This window comes from Cajanus cajan, chromosome 11, assembly GCF_000230855.2.
Source record: "Cajanus cajan strain Asha chromosome 11, NIPB_CcT2T_4, whole genome shotgun sequence".
In the NCBI taxonomy this organism is placed as follows: domain Eukaryota; kingdom Viridiplantae; phylum Streptophyta; class Magnoliopsida; order Fabales; family Fabaceae; genus Cajanus; species Cajanus cajan.
In genome coordinates this window covers 33,460,258-33,485,131 of record NC_138527.1, presented here as the reverse complement: position 1 = coordinate 33,485,131, position 24,874 = coordinate 33,460,258, and the positions used below count along the sequence as shown (strand labels likewise).

Genomic DNA, 24,874 nt, shown 5'->3' with positions numbered 1-24,874 from the left:
ACAGAGAGGGAAGAAACACAGAAGCAAACATTCCGAAAAAAAAAATTAAAAACATGAACTTCATATTAACTGACGTGGATGTAAATTTTAAATAATTAAAAAATTATAAATAATTTAGATTTATACATAAGTGACATATCATCAACAGTACCGGTACCCATTTTTTTATAGTGGGTACCGTAGAAATTCTCAAATTATAATTGGATATATAGTGGTGCAAAGACGTGGGAGAAGCTGAGAGGAGGCATTAAAAAAAGCAGAAAAATAAAAGCGAAAGAGAGGATAGGGAAAAAGGTTAAAAAGCAAAAAACGAAAGCGAGGAGTGAAGGAAAAGAAAAGGGCAATAAAAAAGGACGAGCTGAACTGCTGAAGCCACTGAGCATTAAAAAATAATAAAATAAAAATAAATATAGAAAAGGATAGTAATAGATTTATTCATTCATTCATTCACATTTCACAGTAGTAGCAATTGCAACGAACACTCACCACGCTCTGCCTCGGTGTGTCCCTATCTCATTACGCCGTGGCACCCTCTTCGTGACACCATGCACAGACAATCCCTGGGCTCTCCGTCTCCCAAACCCTCCAAGGAAGAGACGCTCCTCGACGATGCACCAAAGCCTCACCGCCTCTCCTCGCCGCCTCCTCCGCCGCACAAGTTCATCCACCTCATTCCCCTCCTCACTCTCTTCTGCTTCTTCGTCCTCTACCTCTGCTCCCACACTCCCTCTCCCACAGGTATTACTACGTCTACTTTTACTGCATCCTTCAATTTCTCATAATCTAAATCTAAATATAAATCACTCGCTTCCTCATTTCAGACTTGAATCATTTCGCCGGACTCAACCGCACGCCGTCGCATCGTCTAGGTACGCTCAACCGCAATGCATTTTCGATTTCTTTTCTATTTTTTTCAATTGATTATTGTTTTTCGATCTGTTTTCGCGTTAGATTCAGCGGCCAAGATCGGCGGCGACATTGGACAGTACATGGATGTAAAGAGAAGCGATGTTTTGGCGATCCGAAGTTTGCAACAGATACCGAAATCTCGCCCTCACAGGAAACTCGCCGATTTTTAAGCTCGCACGCGCACCTTCTCCACCTCCAGTTTCCACACGTGCGCGGTTCTCTCGTTGATCCATTCTATATTCTTGTTCCTGTTGTACATTCCATTTGCTTTAATTTATCGCTCATAAAAAAATAAAACAAAATAAAATCGAATTCACCTTCATAGATCCTCCATTTTTTTTAGCATTTGTTTGTTTTTGTTTTCTCGAGCGAGCGAGCGAGTGAGTGAGTGAGTGAGCCGTGTTCCGGCGCATGGTAGCAATGCGTGCGCCGGGTGATGTTGAATACAGCTGGAATTGGGGACCGTTACTGCAGCCTCGGGTTGCGGTTAAGTGCCAGCTGGAAATAGCAGTGTTTTGATGATGATGTGAATTCGCGTCAGGTGTGTGTTGGCTATGTTAGCAACAGAACGGGATTAATTGTTCCCGTTACGGCGTTACCTCTGGGTGCATGGGAAATCCGCGCAACCAGGTTTTGCCGTGGGTGGGGTACACGTGAGTGGGTACACTGTAAGCTGCAAAAGTGTCGGTGCTTATGAGTTATGACACAATTACTCAAATGAAAGTGCTTGGACGCCTTCTCGTTCTTGCTTGGTGTGGGAAGTTTTAGAAAACGTCGTCGTGGCAGGAATGAATGATGGGGTATGATCGGGTGCAGGCGATGATGGTGTGTCTGGCACGTGGGACAAGGACAAGGGGGGTTTGATTGGCTGGTGCCTAATCATATTCAAACATAGGATAGGGATGATATATACGATCAAATTATGGATAATGAATATATTGCTTTTCCTACTTCCGTAATCGTTTATCCTGCGTTGACGATATCCATTGTGAGACACGTATCAAATTATGCACCCACTGCTGGGGACCCCGAGATACTACAATAATTATTAACAATGTAAATAAATAATTTGCAAATTCCTATGTATCTAACATCATTGTAACAATTTTATATATTTGAAATACTATTACATTATACATTAAGTTAATATAATCAAATATTGTCTACTTTTGAAATATGTAATATTTAATATAATTAATCTATTCATAAAATTAACAGAAAATTTGAAATAAATAAAGTTTAATTTTACAAAAATAAAGTTGTTAAAAATGTCATTTTATCAAGTTTAGTACTTAATTTCATTTGATCTTATATATATATATATATATATATATTTTTTTTTTTTAATTTTTTTTTTTATTTTTTTAAGTACGTGTCAGGCTTGTTGAGTACTACGCATTGTTCATGGTAGCTTAGTTTTGACTTAGGGATTACAACGAATGGGTATAGGTTTTAGTTTTTACAATACTCGTCTTCATGTCTGTTTTTTATCTGATACCCATTTTCCTCGTCTCTTTATTCGATGGCTTTGAAATTTGTATTTCCATTTATGCTTCCAGGTGTTGGATATAACGTGTACTTGTTCTATATTTGTCTAAAATTATTTAAATATTTTTTTTAAAAAATATAAAATATAAAAAAATTAACATAGAGTAACAATTATTATAAAATTATAATAGTTAAGTTTTATTTCATATAAATTTAAAATAAAGTAAAAATTACATAAATGTTAAGTAAATTTTTTTTTAAAATAAATTAAATTTTTAAAAATTTAAGTTAAATATAAATATAGTTACAAGTATAATTATGAGACAAGAAGTGTATATCCATCTCAGTCTTTGTATTTGATTTAATAAATCGAGTATTATATATATTCATACTTGTATTTGATTAAATCAAATATTTATTATTAAAGTTTGGATAAATTTGAATATTACTTATGAATACGAGTTTAATTATTATTTTTTGTTTTGACACTTCAATTTTATTTATTTTTACATCAATTGTCTATTTTAACACAATTATTATGGATAAAATTAGTAATTTTAAACTTTAAAGAGATAAAATCAAATAAAATTATTTATGTAAGGAGTAATTCAAAAATTGTTTATTTACAAAAATCCATAATAGTACATTCAAATTTTAAGAGAATTGAAAAATAACGGTATATTTTATTTTATGAAAAACTAAAATCAAAATTTATGTTCACCAAAAAAAATCAAAAATTTATTTATTTAATAGAAATTAAAATATATTTAAATTATTTAAAATTCATCATTGGTGAGTTTAAAAGTCAATGGAAACATGTGCCTATCACTTTCTAATTAACCGTATAACTTCATTCGTAAAATAATTACTTTTTGTACTATTATTGATTTTTAAATGTGCGTACGAACAAGACTTCATTAGGAGAGATAGAATAGAAGAGATAAAATTTACTTTTGGTAAACCTTAGGAAAGAAATTAGTTTTTATTATTGAGTTTGAAAATATTCTTGCTTTACACAAGAAATATAATGATTTACACGAGTCTTGGTAAAATTGTCAATTTATAATAAATTATGTAAAATATAGATAAGGCAAATTATTCTTTTAGTTATTTTCTTCTTTAATTAATTCAATTTAGTCATTTTATAGTTAAAATGTTTAATTTAATTTCGTAAATTTTTAAAAATGATATAACATTGTCATTTCTGATTAATTCAAACTAATGGTGTTACTTCCTTGAACACGTGATATAATTAAAGTAACGTCCTTGGTTTTTGATGATTTCCTGAATCCTTCGATGACCTTTGGCGTTAGTTGCTCCTCGGATGTTCCATGCAACCAGGTTCATATCCTTAAATTTTGACATCCTGATCAAATGATCCCATCATCGGGACAATGTGAATCCGTATATATATATATATATATATATATATACTTTCTTGCCTAATATATCTAACAAAAATGAAATAAAAATTAACTGAAAGAATAAAGTAAAGCACACCGATCATGATTTTTTTTATGGCAAAATAAAAAATGCAAAGAATAGGTCATAGACTCATAGCAAGAACAATTTAATTAAAATTTTACTGTTGCATTAACGCTGAAAATTATGTAAATTAACCAATAAATTAATATTTTTTAAAAATAAAACAACGCTGAAAATTTTAGCTTAAATTAGTTTTTTCGTTGAAGATGAAAAAATAAATATTCTTTTATTAATTAAGCTTTATGTAGCCGATTATTTTTAACTTATTGTCATAATTTGCAGTAAAAAAATTGTCATAAGTAAAATAAATGTGTAGTGCTTATTTATTTGATTTTTTTTATAGAAAATTTATTATTTTTTACATATTTATTGTTCCAAAATTATAATAGAAATAAGTTAACTAAAAATATAAAGTTGTATAGTTAATTATAGGATCAACAAAGTAAGGTGAAAATTCTGTTGAAAACTTTAGTACTGGAGTAAAATTTGGTTGGAGTTTTTGAATCTCATGTGACATTATAGGATTCATAAAATTAAATTAAGAACTCATTTAAGAACATAAGCTTTAGAAAATAGAACGTCCTGTGATCACAATTTACACGAACTCAGTGTTTGCAAAATTATGCAAAGTCACGAATTGACGTACAAATGGTAAAGATTCTAAGCAAATTTCCCCTTAAAAATGTTGGCTCGAATCTCTTAAAAGTTAAATTCACTTAATTCCATCTGTACCTGTCTGAGGGCACACTCGTATTCTTCAGTGGGAAAGGGCCGAACGAGGGTCTTCAGGTGGACTCTTCTGCGCGAGGGGAAGGTACCTGCAAAAGGCACTCCGACGCTCAAGTAAGGACAAACACGATATTCTAGGATAATTAATGAACAGTAACATACCTTGACAAAAGTGACCTATTTATACTACCACTGATGGGCCTTGTTAGTAGTGGGCCTCTCCTGAGGTTTACCAAATTAGGTAATACGATGCTAATAGGCTAATTATGCCTTAATCACGCACTTATCCTTATTAACCACGATGAAGGCTCTACTTATTGCCTCCTCATTCGGCTCGGCCTTAGACTGTGCCGTTACGCGTTTGCTGCGCTGAACTGCTTGCTCGGGGCTTGTCCGAGCCGGTCCGTGACCTGCAAAGATGTCTATGGTTCTATTTGTATCGGCCTCAAGCCGAGCCGTTCGTGCTATCAGGCTCACTTCGGCCTTCGGTTATAGCCCGAGCCGACGCTTGAACTGTTGGAACGATGCCTCACACTCCGGGGTCCATTTGAACCGTTCAGCTTTCTTCAGTAAAAGAAGGATAGGTCTAGCTATCTCGGCCAGGCAAGGAAGGAACCGAGAGAGGGAGGTGAGTCGGCCTGCTAACTTTTGAACCTCCTTCAGAGTACTTGGACTTTTCATGTCTAGGATGGCCTGACACTTGTCGGGATTTGCCTCAATTCCTCGGCTGGACAGCATGAATCCTAAAAATTTACCGCCTGAGACTCCGACACACACTTCTCGGGGTTGAGTCTCATTCGGTGGTGCCGAAGCGCCTGAAACACCTCGGTCAAATCTTGTGCATGTGCCGACACTGTACTTGACTTCACCACCATGTCATCAACGTACACCTCCATGCTTCGGCCAATTTGATCATGAAAAATTTTATTCATTAATCGCTGATATGTGGCTCCGGCGTTTTTTAAGCCGAACGACATTACTCGGTAGCAGTAGTTGGCCGTTTCAGTAATGAACGCTGTCTTTTCTTCGTCTTGAGGGTGCATACGGATCTGATTATATCCTGAGTATGCATCAAGGAAGGACAAAAATCTGTGGCCGGATGCCCCGTCAACAAGTCGGTCAATGTTGGGCAAGGGATATGCGTCCTTAGGGCATGCCTTGTTCAAGTTGGTGTAGTCGGTGCACATGCGCCACTTCCCGTTCGGTTTCTTGACCATGACTACGTTGGCCAACCATGTTGTATAATGTACTTCTCGGATGAACCGAGCATCTAATAGCTTTCCCACCTCAGCTTCGATCGCCGCCTTCCTTTCCTCTCCGGCCTTCCGGCGCCGTTGAGCGATCGGCCTTGCCTGCTTGCTCACTGATAGCTCGTGGCAAAGAAAGTTGGGGTCAATGCCGGGCATATCAAACGGGTACCAGGCGAATAAGTCACTGTTTTTAAGGACCGCTTGCTTAAGGGCCAGGCGCTCTTGTTCAGATAAATTGGTCCCGAGGTAGGTGACTTGAGCTCCGGACACCCCCACCTGGATGGGTTGTTTGTCTTCAATAGGCTCGACCCTCTCATCTTGATCAATCCGGGGGTCGAGGTCTAAGGCCGATTGTTGTGATACCGAATGTACCCCTGCTGGTTTTGTTGCTTCAGGCTTCATTTCCAGTAATCGCAAACTAGCAAAGTAGCACTCTCGCGCGGTTTTTTGATCAGTGTGAACTGTGATTACTCACCCTGAGTCGACTGGGAACTTCATAGCCAGGTGCAGAGTGGAGACGATTGCACCGAGCCGATTTAAGGACGGCCGACCGAGCAAAATGTTATAGGACGTGTTGGCATGAACCACCACATATTTGACCGAAACGTCTCTGTATTCGGTTCCTTCAAACCCAAACCGGGTTGACAACTTGATATAACCCTTTGTTTTGACTCTTTCCCCTGAAAATCCTACCAAAGGTTCATTGTAGGGAATCAATTCGGCTTCTGGGATACCCAATTGTTTGAACGTGTTCCAAAAAAGGATATCGGCTGAGCTCCCCTGATCTACCAATGTCTTGCGCATAATGCAGTTGTGAATTTCAACACTAATTACCATAGGATCATCCTGGTATGGGTCGATACCTTTGAAGTCAGCCTCGGTGAAAGTTATGGTGGGTAGGCGGCGACGAACAGTTTCGACGGCATGCACATGTCGAACGGCCCGTAGGTGTCTACGCTGCGCCGACGAAGACGAACCGCCGCCAGCGAAGCCGCCGGCAATGGTGTTGATGACCCGGCGAGGCTGCGTTGAAGGCTCTTCTCGCCTTTCTCTAGACCGACTGCGTTCTTGATACGAACGACTTTCTGTTCTCTGTTCAGCCCGATCGTCCCGTCGCGACAGGTGGGTGTTTCGGGATGAGTTCGAGCGGTCGACGAAACCTTGCAAATGTCCTTGTTTGATCAGATCTTCAATCTTATCCTTCAAGGTCGCACATTCTTCTGTTGAATGCCCTCGATTGCGGTGATACCTGCAAGACTTCGTTGTATCGGCCCTAGGAGGGGTCGAAGCTCGTTTCGGGACGGCCAGGACCTCCGAGGTCAACGCTTGCTCTAGCACTGCCGACCGACTGGTATTGAGCGGTGTGTATTGTGAATACCTCGGGCCACGAGGGGGCCTCTCGCGGGATGCTAATTCTTTCGGACGGCTCCGAAAATTATTTTCAGTCGGCTTTTCCGGCTTAACGGCTGTCTCCGTTCTGGCTTGATTGCGGAACTCTGCTAATTCTTCCATTTGCATGTATTTATCGGCTCGTCGCCGCAAGTCATCCATATCGGTCGGCGGTTTTTTGCAAATACTGTTGGCAAAGGGACCCGGTTTTAGAGCGGTTGTGAGATGATGTACAGCCACAACAGGGTTTAGGTCTCGGATTTCGAGAGCCGCTTTGTTGAATCGACTCATGAACGTCCGAAGAGACTCCTTTCTTTCTTGACGAATGCTAACTAATGCCAACGAGGTTAGCTGATGAGGGCGGCTGGTGGCGAACTGGATTGTGAACTGGGAGGCCAACGTGCCGAATGAGTCGACAGAATTGGCTGGGAGTCGGGTGAACCAACTCAGCGCTCGCCCCTTCAAGGATGTCGGAAAGATTCGGCATAGCGCGGCATCATCGGTGGTGCTTAAGGTAACCTGTGTCAAAAACACATCCACGTGCTCATCTTGGTCGGTTGTACCATCATATTTGTCAAGGGGCAGGGACTTCTAGTGGTCAAGAAGTGCCGATTGCATGATGTTCGGCGTAAATGGATGTCGGTGTGCCCCGGCCGGCATTGGTTGTGCCGGTCTTCCGATCGAAGCATGGATGCCTGGGGGCGCGACAGAGGTATGAGGGATAGAGGTGTGATGACCGTGCGAGTGGAATGACCCCTGAGTAGGAGTCGTCTCAGAGGGTTTCCAGGTAGGGTCTCGGTACTGATTTTTCAGGGTAACATTTTCTGCTCGTAACGCGACCATCTCGGCAGCATCTTTCTCCTGTTGCTGCTTCATGGCGGCCATCTCTGCTTTCAGTTGGTGCATCATTTTAGTCAAGTTTGTCTCTTCTATCGTCTCGGCATTGTCCGCCCCGGATTGGTGTTCCTCTTCGGACTGATGATTTTCCATGTTATTTTTCCTCGTCTTTACCATGTTTCTCTTCAACTCGCAGTCTGCTTCTTACAACGCTCTCGGTTCGGCCCCACGGTGGGCGCCAAAATGTACCTGTCTGAGGGCACACTCGTATTCTTCAGTGGGAAAGGGCCGAATGAGGGTCTTCAGGTGGACTCTTCTGCGCGAGGGGGAGGTACCTGCAAAAGGCACTCCGACGCTCAAGTCAGGACAAGCTCGATATTCTAGGATAATTAATGAACAGTAACATACCTTGACAAAAGTGACCTATTTATACTACCACTGATGGGCCTTGTCAGTAGTGGGCCTCTCCTGAAGTTTACCAAATTAGGTAATACGATGCTAATAGGCTAATTATGTCTTAATCACGCACTTATCCTTATTAACCACGATGAAGACTCTACTTATTGCCTCCTTATTCGGCTCGGCCTTAGACCGTGCCGTTACGCGTTTGCTGCGCTGAACTGCTTGCTCGGGGCTTGTCCGAGCCGGTCCGTGACCTGCAAAGATGTCTATGGTTCTATTCGTATCGGCCTCAAGCCAAGTCGTTCGTGCTATCAGGCTCACTTCGGCCTTCGGTTATAGCCCGAGTCGACGCTGATGTCAAGACTTTTGGGCATAATTCACTTCGCGTGGGTGTCTGATGGGACGATACGTGTTGGTCCACGTGACCGATAGGGTCCTCCCGGTACACCATCCATTTTTAGTTTGCGCAACAATATTTTAGGCGGCTAGTGCTGGTAAGATTGGGTTCCATTTTCTTACCATTTTTCGTTAAAAAAAAATGAGTTGATGAGTTGAATTGGCCAAATTGCAAACTGTAATTTTTTAATATTAAAACGTTTAACCAAAATTTACACCATTAAAAACTACCTAGCTGATACAGTTGAATTGGCCAAATTGTAAAGTGCATATTTTTGAACATTAATTGTTTTAACCTCATACAGCTATTGATCTAACCAACGAGCTAAACGTCTTGGCATGATTCCACTTCAATCCGTATTTCATTATTGAAATCGTATAAAAGGAAAAAAAAATACATTATGTTCTTATCGTAAGTCTGTTGTCATCGTTATAGTTACTACATCCGAAGTATTGTTCATTTTGGTACTCGTTGGGCCGTCATGGCGGTTTTGTCCTTTAAAAGACACCTCAGTAGGTTAAGGAGAGAGGATGTTTATAAACTATCCTTAGTCTCAACTCCTAAGCAATGTGTGACTTTTTTAAGCATATCAGAACACACTTTTTTTTTAACCTGTAACATAATCCTCTCACAATATTGTGGTTGTTGTTAACCCAACGAGTTTTAATATATGCTATGAATTGAATATAAATTTTTTGTTAAATAGATCATCCCATAACATATGAGTAAAAAGTGTTTGACTATTACATCAACTTACCAAATTAGCAGTTCATGATTTTTTCGTGTTATTGAACACAACACTCTTGTTAATTTTAATGTTCACAACAATCTCCCTCGTAATGGACAATGTAATGTTTTCTTAAGCAATTAAGGGAGGTTTGAATAATGTATAGATGATATTGTGGTAATGTTTTCAAACAATTAAGGAGATAGCTAGTTGTAACATTATGTGATTTTGTTTAGATGTTGATTAATTATAAATGATTAATTGTTGTTTTGTTGTTATGATTGTTGTTTTAAAATCTATGGGGTTAGGGGACCCTTAAAAGTTAAGTTGTCTTTAAGGTAGGCTCAAACAAAGTTAAGTTGATTCTGTTGAAGGAAGTATATATAAGATTTTTCATAAGACACAAAATTTAATAGGTTCATGTTTTAAGACAAATTAGAAAGAAGTTAGAGAGAAGGCCTTTAGAGTCCAAGTTTCTTCTTCATATTCTCTATTGAAAATCCTTCTTCTTCCTTCCCTATAGTTGATCAAAATAACTGGTTTAAGAGATTCAAGCTTTTGCAAGTTGAAGATCTCAAGTCGAAACCATGCGAAATTCATCTTCTTTTTCCTTATCACTTCTCTTTTGGATCGACTAGAGGTAAGATAAACTTCTTGTTTGATTTCCTAAGTTGTGTATAGTGTTTTGTTGAATTGATTCATGCTTTGGTAGGCATTGAAGTTGAATTTTTAAGGTGGACCCCTTGTGTTCTTATTCTTATGGTGAAGAAGGAAAGATTTGGTGATCTGGTTGGTGTGTTGTCATTGCATGTCTCATTTTATTCAATTCATGAATTGTGTGTTGTTATAACTGGAAGATTTTGAGTTACGTGCATGTATTGTTGTATGGAATGAGAGAATTGGTGGTGTTCTTGGGTTGTTGTGTTCGTCTTGGTTCATGCAGGTTTTTTAAGCTTGGTTGCTTAAAGCATCCATAGGGTTGCTTAAGCAAGCAAGTGAAACCATTTTAGGAGTAGTCTCTGACTTGGCTTTCTCTAATCTTTAGATGTGGGCACTCAAAGCAAATTTCAGTGGCTTAGAGTAGGAACTTACTCACTAAAAGTAAGCTAAGTTACCTTCTAGGGGTGGTTTCTATTTGAGCTCGCTCAGAGCTAGTTGTTGAGTACTTAGTGCTAGTTGTTGGGTGCTCTAAGCGAATTTCAGTTGCTCCAAGTGAGCTTTGGGGCACTTGAAGCATCTGTTTCCCCTTTTAGCTTGTAATCTTTTTCACATATCTTGTTGTATTGGTTGTTTTACATAATGTATGATGATGATTGAAGCTAGTGTATTATATATTGATTTATAAAGATGTATAACGATGATGTAAGTTGTTTTAAATTTGATAGTAAGTTGTATATTGGTTGAAGATGATTAAGTTGATAATTTGTAAGTTGATAATTGATTAAATGTTGATTAAGTTGTAAAATACATAAAGAATCCCATCATGTAAATATAAGTTGATAATTGATTAAATGTTGATTAAGTTGACAAAAATACATATCTTAGTTAAGATACATAAAAATTAAAGGAGAGAAAAGATTTTAAAAATTAAAGAATCTCATCATGTAAATATAAGTTGTGGTGCTCTAAGAGTTTGAATGAATAGTTATTTGAAGTTGTTTTCTCTAAGTTTTATGTGGTATCCATATAGGGGTCAAGTTGAACCATACATATATAAAGTGACCAACTGAGTAAAGTATGAAATCGAGAGGTAAAATCCTTAACTAATTGTTAGAAATGTGCATAGTATTTGGAGGGTAGTCGACAAATGAATCCCATGTAAGGCTTAAATATACATGATAAGATTGTAGTAGACTCACACCTATGTTGTTCTATCCTAACAGTAGTACTAGACTTTTTTAGTTTAAATGACGAAACATGAGAAATCAATTTAAGTTGTATATTTGACACTCTTAAAGGCCTAACATTATCTATATTTGACCTGTTGAGATAGGTCATACATTGTGGTTCAGTAGAGTCTAATCACTTAGATTGTTCATTTTTGTTGTAAGAGGTGTTCGTAATTGATATGTATGATGACACATTAGTTTGTTTAAAGATGCTTATGATAATAATATTTTTTGTGCTATAAGTCGATGCAATGTTTATATGATGATGTTGTTAACAAGTTAAAAGTTGCTAAGTTGCATTGCATTGAATATTATTATGTTATCTATGTTGTATTATTGTAAACTTATGTTATTGAAAGCTATGATCATTCTTTCACAAGCTTATCCTTTGTTTTCCCTGTAGTTGAAATTACAATGATCATACTTTGTATAGGAACAAAATATGATTAGCAAGATAACTTGTTCAGCTGGTGGAGAGTCATGCAGTTGATGGCCTAATTTTTGGGACATTACTCTCATGTGACATGTTTATTGTACAGACGCTTGATCAACAATTAAGGATATTATGTGTACAATTGTGTAGTTTATGTAGATGATATATGTGTATAGAATATGTATTTATATAATCCCATAAGGGAATTTTTTTCAGTTGGTTATGTTTTTTTAACCTTATACATGTATGAAATTTAATAAATAACTAAAAATTATTGTATGAGAATTTTATAAAAGATGAGTAGTGTTTTTTTCTTCTAGAACATAGTACCATAATATACTAAATATAGTGACCTATCAAATCATTATATTAGTTAGTACGTAACTTTATGAAATTATAAAGATTATTAATGTAATTTACTCTATAAAAATCAGATAGTGAGTAAAATAAACAACTTATTCATGGTGGTCAAGTAATTTATGACCATAGATTTATTAATAAAATATTCAACCCATATAAATGAATTACTTATAAGAGGAATCAATTTTAAGTAATTAAAATTACTTTACTTATTGTTCAATTTGTCCGTTTTCACATTATATCCATCATCATAAGCTTTCGTTGACTTGTTCTCACCATTACAACCCGTCATAGAAGCTATCAAGAAACTACATATACAAATTATTTCGAGTAACAAAATATATTGAACACAAAAAAAAAAATCCAATCAATCGAAACCAAAAAAACACCTTAACATTATGTAAAAGAAAAACACCTTAACATAAAAGAAAGAAAAGCAACCAAGAAAAAAAAGAAGAAGAAAGAAATAGAAGCAAAATTTAAAAATAATAATAATAATAATAATAAGAGAAGAAATATTCCTCATCATCTGTCGTGAGATATGTTGCTATTGGATTTGATTTTCGATGTCAACATATTTTTTCCACCTCTCCTTCCCTTTGCACTTTGCTCCTTTTTGACCAAAGACCGTTGTGACTGCAACTATTCTAATTGTTTGAGATATAACCTGTGTACTTGTAAACAGGAACCTTTTGGAATACGAAAGGATTACATTACATATATACCAAAGGATTAGAGTTCAAATTTTCATATGGGTAACGAATCTATTTTAAAAATTGGCGTCAAAGAATAATAATTTGAATGAGTTTTCGCTTGAATATTTTATTTACCCTTTTTTTTAAGTTCACAAACATGACATAGAAAGGATTCTAGAATTGAAAATCAAAGATTAATTTGTGTTTGTGAAACATGACTTCTACTAAACTCTAAATCTTAAATTTCTACTGATCAAACATTATTTTAATATAGACAAAAACAAATCTTAAAAGTATTAGGTGGAACTTCCCATTCCTTTTTTTTTTTTTTCCTTTTCTTACTAATGAATATTATATTATGAATAAATATAAACATTTAAATTGAATTTTATTTATTGAAAATTTAATATAATGCTAAAAAAATACTAAATAAAGCTATTACTCTCAAGTTTAAGCCCTTGATTGCAACTATATTAAGTATTAATTTGGAAAAAAAAAGTTTTATTATATATAATAATCTTACTCAATTCAAACATAATTATTTTCGGTGGAAGATATTTATGATCTAGAAGAAGAAAAAAAGTTACTAACATGTTTTAATTGGAATTAAACTCAAATTCTTTAAAAAAAAATTGAAAATTTAAGTTTTGTGAATGAAAAGAAAAATGTGTTTGAGAGAAGAAATTTTTAGAAATAATAATCATTAACAAATTCAATAGGCTAACAATATAGTATACTACTGATATAGTGACTAAAAAATATTAAACAAATATGCTTGAGTAACATAATATATATTATTTAACACTACCCTATGTGAACCTGAACCTGTATTGTGAGGAGAGAATAGCTGTATTAAACACTAACACATACTATCGAGAGTCATGTAGCGAACATAAGAATGATGCAAAGCAATAAAAAGTTCTTCCCACTGACACCTATGTTGTTGCATTTTCTTTTGTGGAACATGTACACACTTTTTTGTTTCCTTGCTTTTTTAGTTGGTTGTGGGGCTAAAGTTGAACCCTTACTTGGCTAATTTGCGTAACCAGTAAGCTTAAACATTTCATCGTTGGCAAATTTTATATCTCTTTATTTTGTCTCTTCTAAACTAATCTGATTGGCTTCAGTGTACGTACCCACCACAACTTTTGATTTTGCACTTATTGGAAATTAAAACATGATGATGACATAAAATGGATAAACTATAGAGCAAGTGGTCCATACCCAACTACAGCTACCAAACAACAATTTTATTTAATAAAGGAAACAAAGTGGGCCATGAATTCACGAGGAGAACTAAGCCAAACTATATGGCTCGTGATTCATTAGGTTGTCTCAGCCTCTTGGGCGTGTTTTATCTTGAAACATGAATATTTTACTTCTTACTATAATTTCGAAAATTGAGGTGCACACTTTGTTATTATCAATAATCTAGCAAATCATCACATTTATCATTGTTATAGAAAATAATTTCATGAATTATGACACCTTACCCAATGTCTCGTTGTTGAAAAATGGTTAACCACTGATCAAGTGATAGCCTAGTAATGCATGTGGATTTGGTCAGCGTTGAACTGGGATACTAGGCATGAGACTTGATCTTAGAGGTATAAAATTGTCTCCTTATTAACAAAGTAATTGAAGAGAGTCATGGTGTCATCGATAGTTATGCTTGACCCAATTGATACAGTACATAATTTTCTAAACTTGAGTGTTGTAATACGAAGAATCTGTTTAAAGTGTTTGTTTAACTAATAATTAATTCAATATAGAAGATAATTGGATTTATTAAATATATAAATAACGGTTCAATTTTCTAATCATATGTATAAAAAATATGATTAAGAGAAAAATTTTATCAATAATTTTTATATCTCAAAAGGAACTAGTAAAAAAATAAGAGAAATATTGGAAAATACGAATCTATTTTATACTAACTATTGATTTTAGTCTTTTAAAAAAAACAAAAAAAAAAAACTCCCACGTTTGACATTTCTGATCTGACTTGATTACTAGCATTTGGTTTCGCTTTCGCAGTCACCTTTTAGTCTTTAATCATCCTTACTTAACACTTAAGGCACGGAGGAAGAAAAGTCAGATCACGTTCACTTTCACTCACTAATTTTGGTGTAAAGTTTTTTTTATAACGAGAATGAATCAGAATCGTTAATAATATCTTTTTAATAAAAGAATATTATTAATAATTCTTATTAATTAATATTTTTTTAATAAAAAGATATTATTAACAATTCTGATTAATTAATATATTTTTAATAAAAAGATATTATTAACAACTCTCATCGACTAATTTTATACTCACAATAACTGTCATCTTCTATTCTAATATAAACATCTCGATGCCAGTTTCGTCTTATTTATCGTGAACGATACTTTATTAGAAAAGTATTATTACTTTATAGACTACAGTAACCACTTGAATTACAATAAGCCTCAAAGTGAAAGAATACATAACGATAGTGACGCATTGTATTAACTGCTATGGAAGGTTCTGGTTTATTGGACAAACACTTTGATTTTTTTTTTATTGTAATATAATAGTGGAGAAGAGTATTAAAAATAATTGATGAGGTAGAATTATTCTCGGTAGTGTTAGATAATAAGATAAATTATACCTTCATCCAGTGTTTTAAAACCCGAACCGACCCGGCTGGTCGGACCGGTTGGACCGGGAACTGGTGGTCCAGCCGGTTCGAATCTGAAGTTGGATCGGTTATGCAGTTGACCCGTTTCAAACTGGATTGAACCGATCAATTTTCCGGTTTAACTGATGAACCGGTAGGTCAAACTGGTTCAACCACTTTTTTTTCTTATTTTTTTTTAAATTTTTTTAAGGGACCATAAATCACAAAAATAATAATGAAAATTGAATCTCTTAATGAAAAAGCAATGAGTCTTATTAAATATAACAATGACTACTTGTTCTAATATATTTGTTTACAATATATACAACTTAAATAACTTTTATAGTATATTATTAATTTTAAATTATATATTTAATAATGCAATATCTATGTAAATATTACATATATTATTTTGTGATATTAATTGCAAGCATATTATATATATACATATTATTTATATTTTTAATTTGTATTAATATACAGTTTAACATGTAATTTTTTTATGTATTTTTTTACAAAATAAAAATAAAAATAATTTTAAATAAAATAGAAAAATTGAAATTCAAAATAAGATATGAATTTATTAAAATTTATGAGTATAAAATATATTTAATATAAATATTTTTTAATAAAAATCGAGTCATGCGGTTCAACTAGTGACCCACCTATTCAACCTTTGACCCACTGACCCAGTACCTTAACCGGTTCGATGACCGATCCGGTTTTTAAAACTATGCCTTCATCTTTTGGATTTAACGAAATTACATATGATGTTTGTAGGATTTAATGGTTGTGTAATTTTATTGCAAAATAATATTACACCTTTAAGTTTTAACTAATAAAAAAAATCACATCACTAGTAATATATGATTTTAAGGTAATTTTTTAAGAAATCAATAAATTTATCATGTATTATATTTATAGATAAATTTAAACTTTCATAAATATAAATATTAGTATATATTAATATATTTTTATAAAAAATATAAATATATAAGATAATATATATATATTAGAAGAAAGTTAATTAAAAACAATATACATCATTCGGTAGTACCGGATCAACAAAAAATATTAAATTTTAATTTAAAAAACTAAAATTATATGATTATGATACTAAAAAATAATAAAGTTACATAATTACAATATTTAACTAACAATTTTTTAATTAAAAATTTAGAAACTAAAATTTCACTCATGCTATACTTATAAACGTATTCTAGTCTTACAATCAAATTAGATGTTTGTTAAAGAATTAAAGTTGGCTTTAATTTCACTACTTACTGTTCACGTGTCAATAAATACTAATACTAGGTTGGGCGCGCAGTAATAAACAAATGGGATACATTTCTTGGATTTAGGCATGGGCGGGGTGGGGTGGGTTTTACATTCCTCGTTCCCGTCCCGCAAATTTAAACCGTTCTTGTTCTTGCCGCCGATACTTGTTGCAGATAAAATCTGGGTTTTTATCCCGTTTTTGTGGGGTTCGAGTTTTCCTGCCTTGCCTTCGTCCCTACTCTTATTTTTTTTAAATAAATATGAACAATTTAAAAAAAATAAAAGAAAAGTAAAATATTATAAATTTTTATATATAAATATTTATAATTTTGGTTTATATATATATAAATAATTTTTTAATTATATTATTAAGCGGGGCAGGGGTGGGTATGGGGGCGGGGCAGGGGCGAGGTGGGTATTAACATCCTCCTCGCCCCCGCCCTCGCCCCCGATTTTATTAATCAGGGAGAACCTGAACCCGAACCCGAAGCCGATAAACACGAGTTTTCCCCATCCAAATCGAGGTGGGTTCGGGCGGATACTCACGAGGACGGGTTAGATTGCCATGCCTACTTGGATTTATCAGTAAAAGTTTTTGTTAAAAAAAATTCCTTTTTAATCAATTGATACATAGTTATTTTAGTTTAATTTGAAGTTTTGAATTCGATTAAAAAATATCTAATTATGTTAAGTATTTGGTTGCAGGGTTTTTTTGTTCATAATAATTTTATTAGTTCAAATAAAGAAATATACATGTAGAATAGAAAGAAAAAAAAAAGAAGTAAGGCAGGTCTATTAATCGAGTAATATGCATGAGTTATTATAAATCGTTGCTACAAAGTTTGATTCTTATAGATAAAAAAAAATCAATTAAAAAAGAAAGAGAAAAGTCAAGCAAGGTTAATGATTTTTTTAATCTTTTATATTTACCTAATATTTTTGCATGTGAAATACATATGATAAATATTTGTTTTTATGATTAAAATTTAAAATAAATAATTTTTGTTCTTACTGGAAATCTGCCGCAGGGATGATTCCCCAAGTAAGATTGGTGAGCCTCCTTCGCTGGTACGCTTGATGTTCCGAGATGGGGGTGGTACCTGCAAAAGAGACTCTGATGCTAAAGTTAGGGTTTGTATGAGTATGAGTCTCGTATAAGTAATGCACATACCTTAGTGTCAATTAGGGTTGCGTTGGGCCTGGGGCCTTAGATAAGATGATATGATTGGATAACAGATCTCGTCTAGACCGAGATCTCCTCAGATCAGTTATGATCTGGTTAAATGATGAGTTGACGTCCCGCAGCGCGTATCCGAGGTCGTCATGCGTTGCGATGCCGAGCTGGGAGCTCGGTCTTGCAATACGGATAGTACAATTTTGAAGATATAATTTATATTTAATAAAATATGATAAATACGTTATATTATAATAAAAAAAATCATTAAAAAAAAGTTTAAGAGAGTTAAGTCTAAAAATGTTATGAGAGTTATAACGGTCCTTAAAGTTTAAAAAATGTTTTATAGAATAGGAGATCAATCTTTACCAATTAACCTTTGTTGATAATGTAAGATTATTTTCATCTATTGATAGTTTTTTTTAATAATACTAAAAAGTTTAAATATGTTTTTAGTCTCTCAAATTTAATATAGATTTGTTTTTAGTCCCTAAATTTAAAACTATTTTTTTTAGTCTTGTAATTTTCAAAAAAAAAAAATATTTTAATCCCTTATATCACTAATAATATATTAAAAAGTGACAGATTGAGACAATTGTGAATATCAACTAAGATAAATATGATATTTTTATTAATAAGAACACTAGTATGTAGATTTTATACAACAATATTTGACATATTTTTTAACAAAATTTGAGTATAAGAGTTAAAATAAAATTTTTAAAAATTACATGGATTAAAAAGATCGATTTTAAATTTGAGAGACTAAAAATAAATTTACCATAAATTTGAAAGACTAAAACCATATTTAAGCTATATTAAAATTTAACTTAAAAATGAAGATGAAAATGATAACTTCAAAGGTATAAAATTTTAAAAATCCTTAAATATGTTATCATTAAATAATATTTTTTAAAAATAGTATGGTTAAAAATATCTCAATAAAAATATTTTCTTTTTTATTTTTGGTAAAAAAAAAGTTTAAATTAACCAAAACACGATCTCCATGCATAATCAAAGTCAAGCACCAAAGATTAAAAGGTATTCATATGGATTGATCTACGGACTGATCCAATTTTTTTTGTGGGCTTACACAGGCCTTTTAAATGTAGGCCACTTAAGTACAAGTCAATGTAACCACGTGCTTATTAAGACTAGTGTAATTGGATATGTTGATGGGTATAGTGTTGTGTTACAAAAAAATGTTGACGGTGGCATGAATGCACCAAAAGAAAACACGACACCAGTTCAAAGGTTGACGGTGGTTCCATGATGACTATGTGAAGGTAGAGGTTAGAGTTAGACCCAAACCGATGCATGAATTAAGTTTTAATTAGGATGATCTGATAAGGGAAGATTAGGCTTTAGACAATTCAAAGCATTTAGCATTACTCTTCATGCAAAACAATAGTGACATATTATTTACAACAGAGTTATAGAGATGCTCTCATGGTTAGTGATTAAAGCTTGATATTTTCCCACAAACGAGTGCATGATTCAAATTTCAAACGGCCAAAGAATACAGGGTTATTTAAATAAACTTTTCCAGAGAAGAAAATTAGAAGAAAAAATAAAAATAAAAATTCTCTACAAGTTAAAATTAGCTTTTTCACAAGTTAAAAATTAGCTTTTAAAGAAGATAATATAAGATAATCTTTACAATTAATTTATGCATAATGGTAGAAGTTTATACTGTAGGTAGATTGTTAAAATAATAATTCTGAAAAACGTTTGTCAATAGCTGTAAAACACTAAAGTATAAACTAAATACATCAACCACTAAAATATAGAGGACGTGTCTGTTTCGAATTTAGTAACATAATAGATGAGATATGTGAAAAATCAAGAACTTGGGTTTTTATCTATCATTATATATTAAAATTACGTTGTACTTTTTAAAAGTGATTTTATTTCTTAGCCTGTCTTTTATATAAAAATAAGCCTACTACACTTTCTAGTTTTACTGGTGCAACCCATGCAATTCTTATTTATTTTGACGTAGCCCGGTAGTTGTTTCTCAACTACCCCAAAAATAAATACGAGAAACAAATTATTACACAACTAGGAAATTAGTTTATATTATAGAAGAAAATTAAACAATTGCAAACATGTCCAACAGAAAATCAGTCCCACATTCACTTCCGATCTGGAAAAAAAACAAAGGTCTGGTGGTAATCATCTTAAAACACTTTGCAGGAGTTTCAGAGAAAGTATATATATACATACATGAAGCAAATCAAAGGATCAAACCCTGAGCAGGAGCAGGCTTGGAAGGCTGCTTCTCACTTGCTTCTGCTGCTTTTGGGGCCTCAGAAAGGACCTGTGCATACTGATCTTCCACTTTTCGTTTCTGTTGCTCTTCTGCATTCTCCACTTTCTCTTTTGTCTTCTGTCCAACTTCCCCAGCTGCCTTAGAAACCTTATTAAAAGCACCGGTTACCCAGGAGGCCCCAGTAAGAACATAGCGATTCTTCATTATGGCAGAACCAGCATTACTAACTGTCTGTTCTGCAGCTGCAAATGCTGATTTGGTCTTTTCTGAAACCTGAAACTTTTGGTCCACTTCTCGAACTCTATCTCCCACAACTGTAGCACCAGCACTTATTTTCTCGCTAAGCCCAATTTTCTGATCAAAAGATGCAACTTTTGCTGAGGCTGTGTGCGTTAACTGGTGCTTCTCGTCAAAAGTCTTTGCTTTGTTGACAGCATCTTTCCCTAAGATAAAGCCTTTGGCTAGCATGCCGGAGACCACATCCTCTGCCTTTCGTAAAGCAGATTCACCACCACCAGGAGTTTGACTTACCTGAAAAATATTAGTTGTAAGGCCAAAACAGCAAAGTTACTTGTGCACATTACTAAATGGTAAAGGGTATTAGCAGGACTCACGTTGCTGGAAGCTAAGGCAGCAGGTGGAAGCTGGTAATCTGGATCCAGAGTTATTGTAACTGGCATATCGACTATTGTTGCACCCTGACATAAGTGAATTTAGCTTATATTTGGTCATCCATAGTGACTTAAATGAAGTTATTCACAAAAGAGAAATAGAACAGGTTGTGATGCCATTAGGATAATTACAAGCAAACACACTATTGAATATAATACCCAAATAAAATAATACAATCAGACACATGCCTCCAATTCTGAACTACAGATAATAGATCATATTTCAAATGGCTATTATTTCAATCATCACAAAAATAACCCAGTCCAGAAAGAAGACAGCTAGTGGCTAGTAAAGCATACGACAACATGTTCAGATTAGCATCAGTAAGATTGTAGAATAAATTGTATCAAACTTACGATTTACAATTTAACATTCAATCTCATCTGTAGGATGATTGAAATTTCTCAATAATTCCACTAGTAAAAAGTTATTTCAATCCAAAGCAGAGGCTAAAGTTTCCAGCATTAAGAAAAAAAGTAATCAATACAGCATGCATATCGAATAATACTTGACAAAAATAGACTAATAGGCTTCTTATAAGAGCTTCAAACACGTGGGATTCCAAAAAGAGATTAATGAAAGGCTTTTTAATAAGAGACTAAAGAATGAGATTTTTTGTTGTTAAAACAAACTTAATACAATACAAATATAAATTTAATTATGGCAAGTGGATTACCGAAAGCAGTACAGCAGTCTCAGCTCCCTGTGAATCCTTGAAGGTAATATAAGCAATTTGAGATCGTTCATCATGACTGCATCAATATATATAGACTTATAATTTGTATAACAAAAACAATAAATGAAAGCAGCCTAAAAAGGGGATTGCATGAAACAAAGAATAATAACTGACCTCTGTAGTTCAACATATTCAATATCACCAGAAAAAGAAAAGAACTCCTTAATGTCTTGGTCAGTTGCTCCCAAGGAAACATTACCGACTTTAACAGTTTTTATCTGAGAAAAGAAATAGAAATATTAGAACTCTGAAACCTGAAATTGCAGAATACCCACGTCTTTATATGTAATAAATTTCTGAAAACTCATAAGGACAAATACAAATTTCCGAAACATATTATTCAACTATACTACTATTAAAGAGAACTCCCCCTATGGGATCTTTGATGTATGTTATAAGCACTTCTAGAATTGTTCTTATATTCTATATCTAACGAAGGTTTATGTAAACAGCGAGATCAAGAGAGGATGTTAAAAGATTCATAAAATGATTTTGAAAGTGTGTCTTTAAAAGGATAAATCATAAGTGTGTATTTCCTGCCAAACAATTTTGTTTGAAAGTAATATTGTTAACTATAACACAAACATAACATTATTCCATAATCATGTACCTTGTAAAATAAAGTTGTAAGAATATCTAGAAAATATTTCATAACATTATTTGTTCTATTTCAGAAATTTTTAGAGTATATTCCATAATTTCTTAGTAGTAGTTTTCATACTTAATGATATGTTTCCTTATTTAATTAGAATTACAAGTTTTGTATTATATTAGTATTAATAAGTTTATTATCTTAAGTCTTAACACATCACAATACACACAACAATAATAACAAAAGTCTTCTTTCTCTTTCATTCACACAGCTCTTTTGAGTCTTGATTACTCACTAATTTAGGAACAATTTCAACTCTTAAAGACTGTAGTAGCACATATATAATCTGCAACATGCATATCTAGCTAGGAACCACTCAATCTTTGTTGTTCACGGATAGTCAAGCGTTTCAAATCAGTATCACATTTGTGAAGTTGAGAACTAACTACGGACACTTCCGTTATCTCGTTCACACATCCCAAAAGACAAACCAACCAAAACCCAAACCCTGGAATTTTCACAAGCGCCCAGAACAGAAGTAACGCTATAAAAGGAGACAAAATGTGTTCAACTGGAACTACAAAACAGAATTCATTAACATCTTTAGAAAGATATCATTTCTTAATTCTATTCATTCCAAATGGTTTAAGCAATGACACACCCAGTGTCTGTTGCTTTAAAGCTTGAAATCGAACTTCGAATATCAAACACGAAATAATTAATTAACTTAACACCATTCAAAAATAGTTCCCTAATTTCACTAATCATGTAATACAACAGTTATAGGTTATACAGATTCATATGCCTAAAATATCAAAAACTAAGCAATCGCTAGCAATCAAATTACACAAATTAAACAATCAAATATATATTTCAAAACACTTAGAAACTCAATTGAAGCTACATGAGATAAGTTATACTGGTAGAAAAGCCTAATAAGCAGGCCGCAAGATCTTCAGAAATCTTGACGGTGTGAAAAAATTGGTCAAATAAACATACGAATTCAGAGAAAGAAAGAGGCGGTGCGATGAGAACTCACCGACATGGAAAAATGATTTAAATGGCTTCAGATAGAGGTATCTGGTGTGCGGAAATCGCCGCAAAACTTAGCTCTGGTCGGTGGAGCAAGTCGTACTGTGAGGAGCGATGTTAGTATTGAAAAAGAAGTTAGGGGATATAAGAGGGATGGAACGCACGTGCCTGGGTGAGAGTCGCACGTGCAAAGTCGTGGGTTTGAGGATTTCAAACTACCAAGCACGAATCCGCGTGATTGAACGACCTGTCCCGACACGACTCACGATTCACGAAGTTGGACAATCAATAACGGGTCATAAGTCATAACTAGTAACATGTACGTTACGTAAATTATTAGTTAGTCTTTGATTAGTTTTTGGTTCTTTGAATAAGATAACCTATTTTCTTTTACTAATTATTTTTTTATTGTACTAAATATTTCAGCAATTAAAACAATCCATTTTATTGATAAATATAAATATTATATTCTCACATACACTTCTCCTTCCTAATAAATTAGAGTGTTTAACACTTTATTTCATTTTTTTAAAATATTTTGATTAAATTTGGTTAACCTTTTTTTAAAGAATTACTACCTCTCAATCATAGATTTTTTTTTAGTTTGATAAGATTTTTTAAAAGTCTAATTTAATATATTAATTTATTTAAAAACTTATTTTAAGTTAATAATATTAAATAGATTTATAAATTTAATTTTAAATAAGTTAATAAATCTATTTTTAATAATATAAGCAATTTTTTTTAATTTTCGTGATAAAAAAATAGTTTACTCTATTATTATTAAAATTTGGAGTTTAAAATAAAAATAAAAAATTAAAATAAGAGAAACAATTTATACACATTAACGTACATTCATGCACATATGTGATAAAAGAAAATAATTTTATTAATTTTTTTTAATATTTCTTATATCTCATTTAAAATATTCTAAATAAACAATTATGAAGATGAAGAGAATAAAAAAAAAGGACAAAGATGAGATTGTTAGGTTATCTATTTTCTATTTTTTAATTTTGTATGAACAAAGAATGTAAAATATTTAATCAAGATAGTGAAAATGTCAAAAATATTAATAATTTTATTTTTTATATTACAAATTTATTTATTTAATTATTTTTTTAATGATGTAATATGCATATGTGGAAAAAATAACTAAATACTGGAAAGATTGTTGAATAACATGTACCAAAAACTCATATCTTTAGCCAAATGGAGTGCGAATAAAAGTTAGATGAAATAGTAGATATTTTTATACTGATTCATCTCATAAGATTACATTCAGATCTCAATCCAACTAGATTGAGTTTAACTATCTTTCAATAAAGATACAAGTATCATTTCAACAAGTCACTTTTGACGTAACTCTAAGTATTATTTTACTTGTATCTTCAAGCAATTACTCAAATATTTTTTTTTTCACAACAAGCCTATTCAGGTTTAACAACTAAATATTTTTTTATAGTCAAATCTTTCTAGGCTAAAA

At 33.3% G+C, this 24,874-nt stretch overlaps 3 protein-coding genes across 4 annotated transcripts; 1 reads left to right on the top strand and 2 right to left on the bottom strand.

The window, feature by feature from the left end:
* The first annotated feature begins 308 nt into the window (after positions 1-308).
* Positions 309-1,231, top strand: LOC109788704 (ribosome maturation factor). 2 transcript variants are annotated; one of them, XM_029269303.2, is made up of 3 exons: positions 309-738; positions 822-869; positions 958-1,231. In XM_029269303.2, the coding sequence occupies exons 1-3, from the start codon at positions 546-548 to the stop codon at positions 1,077-1,079; spliced, it is 363 nt and encodes a 120-aa protein (XP_029125136.1). In that variant the 5' UTR covers positions 309-545; the 3' UTR covers positions 1,080-1,231. The 2 variants fall into 2 exon arrangements, with proteins under 2 accessions (XP_029125136.1, XP_020203083.1); XM_020347494.3 differs by having other exon boundaries at positions 337-738; positions 952-1,231.
* A 5,101-nt stretch (positions 1,232-6,332) lies between these two features.
* LOC145953515 (uncharacterized) lies at positions 6,333-8,264 on the bottom strand. Its single transcript, XM_083067485.1, has 2 exons — positions 8,070-8,264; positions 6,333-7,769 (listed from the first exon to the last, which is right to left on the bottom strand). The coding sequence occupies exons 1-2, from the start codon at positions 8,262-8,264 to the stop codon at positions 6,333-6,335; spliced, it is 1,632 nt and encodes a 543-aa protein (XP_082923611.1).
* An 11,870-nt stretch (positions 8,265-20,134) lies between these two features.
* Positions 20,135-23,554, bottom strand: LOC109788695 (binding partner of ACD11 1). The gene is made up of 5 exons (XM_020347483.3): positions 23,396-23,554; positions 21,879-21,982; positions 21,705-21,780; positions 20,971-21,054; positions 20,135-20,887 (listed from the first exon to the last, which is right to left on the bottom strand). Exons 1-5 carry the CDS (start codon positions 23,399-23,401, stop codon positions 20,321-20,323), a joined length of 837 nt encoding a protein of 278 aa, XP_020203072.1. The 5' UTR covers positions 23,402-23,554; the 3' UTR covers positions 20,135-20,320.
* Positions 23,555-24,874: the final 1,320 nt, after the last annotated feature.

Bases quoted from the DNA above. Each gene is read 5' to 3' on its own strand.
- LOC109788704 (XM_020347494.3), top strand. From the start codon at position 546: ATGCACAGACAATCCCTGGGCTCTCCGTCTCCCAAACCCTCCAAGGAA. The intron at 739-821 runs GTATTACTACGT...TCCTCATTTCAG, and splicing joins CCACACTCCCTCTCCCACAG to ACTTGAATCATTTCGCCGGA. The intron at 870-951 runs GTACGCTCAACC...TTTTCGCGTTAG, and splicing joins CACGCCGTCGCATCGTCTAG to ATTCAGCGGCCAAGATCGGC.
- LOC145953515 (XM_083067485.1), bottom strand. From the start codon at position 8,264: ATGGTAAAGACGAGGAAAAATAACATGGAAAATCATCAGTCCGAAGAG. The intron at 7,770-8,069 runs GTTACCCTGAAA...TTTTTGACACAG, and splicing joins TCGCGTTACGAGCAGAAAAT to GTTACCTTAAGCACCACCGA.
- LOC109788695 (XM_020347483.3), bottom strand. The intron at 21,781-21,878 runs GTCAGTTATTAT...ATATTGATGCAG, and splicing joins GAATATGTTGAACTACAGAG to TCATGATGAACGATCTCAAA. The intron at 20,888-20,970 runs GTGAGTCCTGCT...AATATTTTTCAG, and splicing joins CTGCCTTAGCTTCCAGCAAC to GTAAGTCAAACTCCTGGTGG.